At 37.3% G+C, this 11,484-nt stretch overlaps 1 protein-coding gene across 1 annotated transcript; it reads left to right on the top strand.

The window, feature by feature from the left end:
- The first annotated feature begins 4,196 nt into the window (after positions 1–4,196).
- LOC143609003 (short-chain dehydrogenase/reductase 1-like) lies at positions 4,197–10,646 on the top strand. The gene is made up of 9 exons (XM_077083880.1): positions 4,197–4,369; positions 4,418–4,538; positions 4,644–4,739; positions 5,029–5,052; positions 7,749–7,805; positions 7,908–8,156; positions 8,306–8,371; positions 9,862–10,050; positions 10,141–10,646. Exons 1-9 carry the CDS (start codon positions 4,197–4,199, stop codon positions 10,537–10,539), a joined length of 1,374 nt encoding a protein of 457 aa, XP_076939995.1. The 3' UTR covers positions 10,540–10,646.
- Positions 10,647–11,484: the final 838 nt, after the last annotated feature.

Raw genomic sequence — 11,484 nt, 5'->3', positions numbered from 1 at the left:
TGGCTCCCTCGGTTCCCTTAAACGAACTGGGCTTGCAATCCAAATAGTTCTTGAAAGTACACGTTCCAATTGGACCTCCAGCTTGGTTCTGAACATGGGCGGCTAGAGCGGCCGCCACATGGTCGTTCAGCAGAGTTTGGAGTTCTGCTGCAGTCAAGTTGATGTTACCACGTCCGTGTCCAGCGTTTCTTCCTGCCATTTCCTAGAATCACAGCATAAAATGTTAAACATGAATTTTTCTTTCATATGCAACACGCCATACATGTAATAAAAAGATAGGTAAGAAAGAAATAAGAAACAATATCACATCACAACCATATATTAATCTAAATAATAATTCATGATTAAAACCATTGTATTCGCTACAAAGTATTTAAAACCAATCCTTAAAATCATAGAAAATAATAGTTTGGATGGAGACAACCCCTCCATCTAGGTGTTTTCATCCCTAGATGTCATCGTCTGAGGACACCTCTGAGTGTGCCTCCTCCTCAGCCGGTTCTTCCTCCGGTTCCTCTTCGGGTTCCTCCTCGGGATCTTCCTCGGGATCCTCCTCAGGCTCCTCTTCGGGATCTTCTTTGGGTTCCTCTTCAGGCTCTGCCTCAGGTTCGGCTGCGTTCTGAGCAACTTGCATTTGTAAAACATCGCAACGCTCTAAAGCTATCTCGGTTCGGGTCCTTGCCACTTGGAGTTGCTCTTGCAAGTCTATCATCTCGGCTTGCATCTTTCTCATAATCTTCATATGTTGATCACTAGCCTCTTGCATTTCCTTCATCGCCGCTGTCAGGCGGGAAATTTCCTCTTTAGTTTCGGTTCCATCTTTTAACAGTCCGGATACGTTCGCTCTCGTATAGCGCATGTAACCAACGTCACGCTCCAAATAAGAAACGACAGCTGCGAGAACTCGCTCCACAGGTTCGGTTATAGGTGGTAGGGTGTTGGGGTAAGCAGGATGGTTCGGGTGAGGTAGCGGGGGAACTTGTTCGCGATAAACCATACGCCTAATCATATTAGGGTACCAATCCCAGCTAACTTCGTTCTCGTACATGCCTCCGGATAAGCGATACCTCTTCGGTGCAGGAGCTTCGAGTTCCGGGACTACACGGGGTGGCGATGAGGTGGGTAACTGCGGTTCCTTCCCATGAGCATGAGTCATCGGATCGGATGATGATGATGGTGGCGTCGACATCCCTACAAGTAAGCCGTGTATGCGCGCGTATGAGTGAAAGAGGTAAATAGATAAGATAACAAAGACTACACAAACTTATGCAGTGCGTATCACTATAACTAATGGGTCGTCGCGGTTATAGTCTAGTATGCATGCAATTTTTAGTTCGCTATAACCAATGGCTTTGATACCAATCTGTCACACCCTCAAAATCCACTAACGGAGTTTTACCGTCAGAGGGTGTGAACTAACAGGATCGGATTCATTAGTTATAATCAAACCATAAAACAAAGTTTTCAAACCACGAAAACGTTTACGAGTAATTAAATGCGGAAGCGTAAAAGCCATAAAATAAATGTTGCGTCACGCAGGACGACTTAAACCCAACGATAACAGTTTTAAAATAGTTTGCATAACAAAAGTGTTTCAAGCAATGCATGATCCTATACCGCGCGCCCGCCTCGGCTACCTGAGAATAACATACTAAAAGTGTCAACACGAGGTTGGTGAGTTCACAAGTTTATATAAAATAAAGCGTTTAGCGTTTCGCGTTCAGCGTTCAGCGTTTAGCGTTTTGCGTTTAGCGTTTTGCGTTACCAGATAGTGTTAAATCAATTATATATCGATAGGTAGCTAGCCTATACAACAAGTATTACTAAGTGTTCGACACCGAAGTTGACTGTTTATCAAGTGCCTTGCCACCAGGTCATCCAGACCATGGTAATGTGTTAGCCAAAATTACACCCACTCGACCTCCAGTCGAGCTTAGCGTTGGGTGGGGTTTGTCAAACCCTGTAGTACTACTCAACAGTGACTCGCTATTATCCAAATATTAACCGGTTCGATGTGTAGGACTTCAATTGTTTCATTTGCCACTTAGCCTTTACAAGTGACATATAATTTCCTAACAAAATCTTAAATGCGTTTTTCGGAGTATGTTATCTCCCCCAAGTGAAAAGCGTTTAAAACAGTTTAAAGGTGATAAGTGAAACTCACTGTTTGCGAAGAATTCCCAAAAATAAATCACCAAGTGATGCGCGTCACAGAAAACTCTCTCTAGCGTTCTAAAACAACAAAGAGATTTTCTAAGTGTCGGAACTATTATCGAGTCTCTAGACTCGGCACATAACACCTACGCACAAAATTACGATTCGTGTTTCGTTTGTGAATCGTGTGTGACTTAACAAGTACATTTGTGATACGATACATGTGTGAACAATTATTTACGTGTCATGTATTAATAATGTATATCACTAGCAACTATTCCCCGCAGGGGCAATTTGGTCAAAATACCACACTTATTTAGCAAGTATTCCCCGCAGGGGCAATTTGGTCAAAACATAATAATTAACTAGCAACTAGCACTTTTCATGCATTTTCACAAAGTTCGGCAGTTAACTTTACTGAGACAGAATTCTACTTGAAAGATTATACTATTCCAACGATCATAGCATCTCAATTAATTCATCAAAAATCATCACAAAAGCATACATTATTAGGTTTTCAGAACATATTTTATTTTATTTTTATTCCACATAGGTTTCTCACAATGATCAAAACATTACAGCAAACTCACAACAGTCAAATTCATGCGCAACAGAATGTTATTTGAAATTCCCGTTAAATGAAAAATCCAAGACCAATTGGGTTAGGTTCTTAGCTCAACAAGTTAACTTCCAGAAGTGGAACCAACCCATTTGGTCTTGTAGTTCATGAGATATAATATTTACAAGACAACCTAACAGCAGGTCTCACAACTCAGCTTTGCACAACGTTTTTGTAAAATCATAAAAGTTAACTTTTACACGTTCAAAAATTGCAAATCTATATTCTTTAGAAACTAGACTCAACCTAGTTTACTGTAGTATCAATAATCTCAACCAATTTTCACATTTACACCCCGTTACAGTCAATTGTACATCAACAACATAATCTGTCCAGAAACTGTTTGCATCCAAACTCAACATATTAACCATCTATAGACCACAATCCATTCATATGACATTCTAGACACCATAATCACTATCCATGCACATCAATTACACATTAAATACATGATTAGGGTTTTGCTTGAACTAAAATCAAAGAAACAAACGATTAACATGCAATAACATCAATACTAGTTATCAATTCAACAATCAATACATCTTTCAATCAAAACAAGTCATATGAACATCATGTATATAATTTCCAGATTCTAGGGTTTATAATTATACCTTCCAAAGCACAAAAATAAGCAAGGGGAAGGTAGAAGATGACTAGAATCGGGTGTAGGATGCTTCAATTGCGAAAAACAAGATCAAAAATCAAGGATATGTGTGTGTATGTGAGCCGATCGCAAGGGAGACAAGGGGGGGGGGGCTGCCATCGATTTGGGAGGAGAGAAAGAGAGAGTTTGGGTTTAGGTTTATTATTATTTAATAACAATCATGTTACATCTAGGTCCCTCCACTTCAAATTATTAGTTTACTAGCCCAAAGTAATTAGTTTGCATCTTGAGTTAACTTCTTAAACAATGTTATCACATAACACATAAGCCTAACACATAATTATTGTTTTAATGTTTCTCGTTTATTCACCAATGATTAGCGTCAACTCGTTTGCGTTTCAGTGCAATTCCCGAAATACTACACATGTAGTAATTGTCAAGCGTCATTTAAACCCTAGTTTAAATGTAATGAGGTGTGTGTTATAGATTCAATGATCTTTAAGTTTGAATTGACGGAGTTGAGTTGACGGAGTTAACCTGAAATTGACGAATGTCACAAAAACCGAACCATTATTAACGGTTTGGTTTCATGGTTTCGGGTTTATACAATGCACCTTTTTTTTAATAAACTTAAAGAAATAATATATATTATGAAATATTAAACAGTTAATATATACGATTAAATCTTTCGTCCGGTAAGGTTTTATACCGTCGGTTTGAAAATTTGAAACAAAAATCTTATTTGTTTCAAATATCCATCAACAGTTGTGTTTATTGAGAAAACTAAAATGTGGCTTTTAATATATATATGATAAACAGATGGACATCATAGAGGAAGACATCATCTACCAGCAGGATGAGGAGGAGGAGGCTGAGCAGCTGCCAAGACGGAGGCGGCGGAGAGAACAGCCGCCAAAACCTATTGAAGGGGATGATGTGTTGGTGAATTACCCACACACCCAGTTTGTTCTCGGGACACTCGAGCACGACCGGTACATCTAGATCCGAATGATGAACCCTATGCCGAATACCATTTTAAGCCTCAGTTTTATGGAGTCAGTTGGCGAGGACAAAAGGATGCTAGAGTATGTCGGCAAAGACACGCCGTGGATGAGGATGTTTACGATGAACTATCCCGCACACCGGGAGCTTACGCTAGAGGTTTATTCGACATTCCGTTTTAGGTGTTTTTCTTTTTACTTTAACTTTGTTTACCGCCTACACATTACTTTAATATATTCAAAATAAATTGTTTATTTTTTTCAGGCCACGGGAGGCAGGGAGGCCAGAAGTGCCGATGTGAGATCAGAACCCGGAGGGTCGGGCGTGGGAGGTTTCGTTCAAGATGTTTGGGGTCGACCGGTACTTTTCATTGGAGGAGTTCGCCGTGGCGATCGGCTTTTACACCGAGGAGGAGGTCCGGCAGCCGATCTACACCGCGAGCGTCCGCAGGGCCGCGGACGATTATCTGCGCGTTTGGTGGCGCGCTATTGCGAGTAAGCCTTTCCCTAAAGGTAGCCAAGAAAAAGCCTTCTACATCATTGACCCGTTGTACAGGTACGTGAACCTATGTTACTTTACATTACGTTACATTGTAATATATTACGTTACATTATATTATATTTACCTTATATTATATTTCGTTGTGCAGGTACCTACACAGGCTGATAGCCTCGTCAGTACAAGGTCGACATCAAGGTGCTGACCACTGCAAACTCTCAGACTTGTTCTTTCTGCGGTGCCTGTTGACGAAGATCGATTGCAACCTCGCCCATGGCTTCGCCTACTACATCGCCACATACCCCCACAGGCAAGGAAGAGGGTCGTTGCTCGGTGGCCCCTACGTGACGCGCATCGCGCATTATTTGGGACTTGAAACACAGCTAGATACCCTTACGATCCCGACAGTATCCCCCCGCGAGCTCACCCGTGGTAGCGCCCAGGGCATGCGTATTGTTCTCAAGTTTAGGGACCCCGATGGGACAAGAAGAGAAAGTCTCTTCACAGACTTCGGTATGCCACCGTACATACCGGTGCCATTAGTCGAGCCTCCACCATTGATTGCTTTGGAGGTTCACTTCGACGACAACCACGAAGAGCAATCGGGGGATGAGAACAGAGGGGGGGGGGGGGGGGAGGATGAGGCGGCGGATGGAACGGAGCAGGTTCAGGTTACTTTTATAACTCGTTTACATTTATTTGTTTATGTCTAAATATTAATGTTTAATTCTCATTTTAATGTCAGCCACGAGTGCCACAGCGCGCACCACTCACCTATCGCGTTGTGCGTTTAGACCACGCCACGGATGCACGATTACGGAGAGTAGAGGCCGCGGTGCTACGGATGCAACGTCAAATGGATTGGATGATGGAGAGGGAGGCCAGCCGACAACGCGGGGAGGATTACACATTACCTCCCCCACGCTTTGATCACGAGGCTAGCACATCAAGGGGCGGCGCCTAAGCCTCAACCGACGGGGACACGGTAGTGTAAATATTGATTTAGACTACTTTGTTATATTCTATCAAACTTTAATATTTTGTATGTTATGAAGTTTTTATGTACTTGTTATGAACTTTTATATTTTGTATCACATGGTTTTATGTTTTTTATATTTTCTAATATTGAAAGGTTACAATTATTAAAATCCAACCAAGTAGTAACATAAACATGATCATAATATTAGTTTAACTACATAAACAAAAAAGAAAACGAGGAGAGCTTTGATTCCAAAACACCAAAAATCTAAGCAAAATGAAGATGTATAATACATACAATAATTTTTTAAACAAATAGCCAACACCTCAAATTATAGACTAAAATCACTTATTTAATTATATATTTATTTAAATATATATCATTTTTTATCATAATAATCATAATCATATATTTAAAACAAATTTATATTTAAATCAAATTCTAATAATTATCAACTTAGGTTAATACTAGTAATATTATTATTATTGATAATAATATGCTGTTTTGAAACCGTGAGATGATAGTTGATTTGATTGATTGACCACACCGCCGCGTTTAGCCCTTATCGTCGCGTCTTGTGCGGTTTTCTAACCACACCGGCGGTATGGTTAGAATTACCCAAAATCAATGCATGAAAAAAGCCTATGTAACGTTTGGTCGAATTGACATTCAGAATCCACTGATTTGACTAATTTGAAGTAGTATTCGAAGGTATCGAGTCTTGTTTGCATGCTGTCTTACCATAAAGATTTATATACTTTTGTATAGGTTTATTGGATTTAATTAGTCTTAACTATCAACTATTAGTCAACTATTGGTCATCATTACCGGTCACAAGTAACGAAATATTTGCTAGTTATTTCACCTTTTAACATATTTTCAACCAACGACGGACCATGACTAGCTGTATCCTAACGACGTTAATTGCATGTCGTTGGAATAATATTTTTCCCCAAAAAACTCAACCTAAACACCACCACCACCATTTGAACACTACCATTGGCCACCAACACCACCAACTTACTCACCACCAGCGCTTGAACACCACCGCTGGCACCCATCACTAAAAAACAACACCACCATCAACCAACCACCACCACTTGAACACCATCAACTGACTTTGACGGTGTTTTTAAAATTCTGACGACCTTAATAGGATTTTTACTAGAAAAAATTTCTTAAAGATCCGAACTAAGGTTAAAAAGATTTTTGGGACGAAAATGTTGAGTTTTCCGACCAAAAATATTTTTACGGCTACCGTCAACTAACGACATTAGGATTCGGTTCGTCAGAGTCCATTGGTGGAAAATATGTTCAAAGGTGGGAACGTCAACAAACATTTCGTTAGTTGAAACCGATAATGACAAATAATTAATAATTATTAAAATTATTTTAATCCAATAAGTAAACCACTCTATAGGATAACATATGGACTGGGGCGAAGGTTATCAGGGACCCGGATGTCTTATGTCATCCTCGTTTTTTCGTTTAGTAATGTAAATTTCATGGTTTCATTTGAAAATTTTATCAAGTTCAGACACTTCTAAAATATTTTTCTACAACATCAGTCACCCATTTAAATAAGCCCAAACTTCATTAATGCATATGAATGAAACATGTCTATATTTTCTTTATACTTTATTATAACCAACGTTTTAAATGTTATACTTAGTAGCTCATGATAACTTCATTAATGCATATGAATGAAACATGTCTATATTTTCTTTATACTTTATTATAACCAACGTTTTAAATGTTATACTTAGTAGCTCATGATATAAATGCACGGTACATGTGTGTAGGTATTATTGGTGGTGGGAGAAGCTTCATACGTAACTATCACATGAATACATATATTATTTGTTATTTAAACTTGTTATTAAAACGAGAAGTTGCTTACATCTCAATATCTCAAAATCTACTTCCTATATGCCAATGGAGGAGCAAAGGTACGTCATCTATCATAATCAATTGTTTATCATGTTTTATTGGAAACTTAATAAAGTTAATAGCATTCTCACGAATTTTGCTTTTGTTTTTTTATTTTTTAATCCAGATGTGCAATTGTTACCGGAGGAAACAGAGGAATTGGACTTGAAATATGTCGTCAGCTTGCTTTAAATGGAGTTAAGGTCATATTAACATCTAGAAATCAAAGTCGCGGGGAAGAGGTTGTGAAGAAACTCAATGTTTCCGGACTTTCAAATGTGATTTTCCATCAACTAGACATCAATGACCCATCTAGTATCGCATGCTTGGCCGAATTTGTCCAAACACACTTTGGAAAGCTTGATATCTTGGTTAGCAAAACCCATTCTTAGATTATTTTAATTTTTTTTTTTTTACATTTTAGAGCATTAGATAATAGATTTTACATTTATGGTTAAGTTATTATAAGAAAGTGTGGAGGATATCATTTTAATTCAAAACTATTTAAAATTTTCTACAGATAAATAATGCAGCAGAAATTGGACTTATCATACATGAAAAAGAATTTGTAGCTGGAGGAGGATTTGTAAGTATTTTTGTATGCATATTATTAACCATGCCATTATATTATTTCAAAGATAACTGCATCATTAGAAGTATTTTCACATAAACTTTTTACTTGAAACAACTAGCATCGTATTCGTAATGCTATATCAATGTTATTATGAGACTTGAACCTTCACGGAATCACGGGTGAAGAATATTGACACACCATGTACAGAAAATCTTTTGATATTTTTTTAAAATTTGTAATTCTTTCTTATTACAATATTTTCTTATCTTGAGCATCTATCACCCCGTTAGCGGTGTCTAATTCATTTAGTTCATGGTGGGTCCCACCTTTTGACCCCGCATGAGACATAATATCTTATCGGTTGGTGGTTGTGATAATAACAAATCACTTAAATGTGTATATATCTATTAATATTACATATGAATCAAACTTCATAATAATAGAATAATATGGTATATTGGTTTCAAATAATCTTAATTTTGGTCATTGTTAATCTCAACTAATGAAATGAATGGTGACAGTCTTATCTTTTAATATGTGTACTGTCAACGATCCATGACTAAGTGTAACTTCGTTAGTCTCGTGCCACTGGAGAAAAATGTTTTTGCTGGGAAACTCTTTTTTCGTCGGAAAACTAAACCTGAACGCTACCACGGCCACCTGAACACCACCACCGTCACTTGAACACCACCGTTGACCGCCACTACCCGAACAACACCACCACCACCACCACTGACAACTACTATTTAAAGTCTAAACACCACCACCGATGGTTTCAGTATGAAAAAGGAGTTTTCTGGCTGAAAACGTTTTTCCGACGATTACTACCTAGGTTCTGACGACCTCAATAATTGGGGTTTTACCAAAAAAATGTTCATAAAGGTCCCGATCTAAGGTTTCATAGAGGTTTGGGACGAAAATATTGAGTTTTTCGGTGAAAAAAAAAGTTACCATTTTGTTAATTCGGACCACAACGACCAAAATTTGATAGTTGAAATTTTTAAAGCCAATATATATTTTTTAATATATATATATTCAACTCTTTGAAATTTAAGCAAAAAAAAATAACAAATTGGCAAGTGAATATATTAGATTTATTGGTGTAAGGTATAATAAGGGTAATATTTGCCGTTAAAAAACAAAAATTTGTGAATGTTAAAAAACAAATTTGGTTTCAGATTTATATGAGCCGATTCAGGGTTTATGGTTTAAAATCCGGTTTAACAAATTGGTTCAAAGTTTGAAGTTTGAATAAATTTGTATACCTTTATAGTTTTGTTTCAAGTTTTAGAATATGTTGATTGCATTCATGTATATATATAATATGCTTAATCTCTTCATCATATTTATAAACAATCTTGCAACTTTGAACTAAAAGCTGGTTCAAACCATCTAAACGAACCCATTTTCACGGGTTCAAACTCAGTTGAACTAGATCGCGACTTCTATTTATACATGTGATTCACCTTATAATGTGATGTGGTTATGTGTTATTGGATTAGTTACAAGTCGTCGATGAGAAGGCGGATATTTTAACCAATATTGTGGAAGAACCTTACGAAGTAGGAGAAAAGTGTTTGAAAACAAATTTCTATGCGACCAAAGCGGTTACAGAATCGCTTATTCCTCTTCTCCAACTCTCTAAATCTCCCAGAATTGTGAACGTTAGCTCTATCTATGGAGACTTATGCGTAAGTAATCGACTCCTTTACACAAAAACAAAGAAAATCCGCATATAATTAATAAACCCACACATCATTCATGCTTTTTCTTTCTTTTAGTGGTTTCACAATGAAAAGTTGAAAGAAGAGTTGAACGACGTTGACAATCTAACTGAAGAGAGAATAGATGAGATAATCCAGTGGTTTTTGAGTGATTTTAAGGCTGGTAAGTTACGGGAGAACGGATGGCCACTCACAGTCTCTGCTTACAAAGTTTCAAAAGCTGTTCTTAATGCTTACACAAGGTTGTTGGCGAGAAAGTATAAGAGTATTCTTGTGAACTGTGTGCATCCAGGGTATGTTATGACCGATATGACATCTCAAACTGGACTTGTCACAGTGGAACAAGGTGCTAAAGGTCCGGTAATGGCTGCTTTGTTGCCAGATGATGGGCCTTCTGGTGTATACTTCAATCAGACACAAATAGCTCCGCTTTCGTCGAGTATGCCGGCCCTATAGAAGCATTATATCATGGGTAATGATGTGTGTAATAAAGTTGCTTCTATATTTATCTTCAGTTTGTTATTTGAATCTTAACTTAATAAATAAAAAATTGTGATAGTTAATAGAGGTAAAGATTAACGAATATCGTAGTATCATACACTCTCATGTAATGTGCACATACACATACAAAATAACATTATAAAATCCTACAAACTTGCTTCTGATTTTTTTATAAGGTCCTTTATTATATTTAGAAAAAATTATATTTTGCGTCCTTAAGTTTTACGGCGAAGGCACAATAAAGTCCAAAAAATAAAAATAAACCGGTGTTAAAGCGGAGAAAAAAGGTAGTGCGAAAACATGTTAACTTGAAGCTTTAACTTTTGATATTAAAACTTTTATTATGGAATTCATGAACAATAATAGTTATTGTAACCAGATGTGCACAAAAAAACCCGTATCTAAAACCGGACTCGAAAAAAATACCCGGAACCGGTTTTTTATATACCCGGGTATTCTATACCCAAAACTGGAACCCTACCCGTAGGGTATGGATATGGTATGCATTTTGAGCTCAATACCCATACCCGGAACCGGTCATACCCTATACCCATACCCGATTATACCCAATACCAATTTTCTAATAATCGCAATAATACATGAGTTTTTATAGTATATTTTTATGTTTATTTCACAAATATTATGTTTAAGTTTTTTTAAAATGCATATTATTAAGTAAATAATTTGTACTTAAGTGGATTTATGGTTTTTGTAATATATTTTAATTACCTTATATAAATTTCAAAGCAAATTTAATTTTTAAAACGCATTTAAAAATGTATAAAAATGCCCGGTCGTACCCGGACACATACTCGGTTATACACGAACCCGATCATACCCTACCCAGGTACATAGGGTTGAGTTTTTCTCCTCAATACCCTACTCGAACCCTACCCGATT

This window comes from Bidens hawaiensis, unplaced genomic scaffold, assembly GCF_021521415.1.
Source record: "Bidens hawaiensis isolate Kalapana, Puna unplaced genomic scaffold, B.hawaiensis_p1.1 tig00419464_1, whole genome shotgun sequence".
In the NCBI taxonomy this organism is placed as follows: Eukaryota; Viridiplantae; Streptophyta; class Magnoliopsida; order Asterales; family Asteraceae; genus Bidens; species Bidens hawaiensis.
This window is presented reverse-complemented; position numbering and strand designations above follow the sequence as displayed.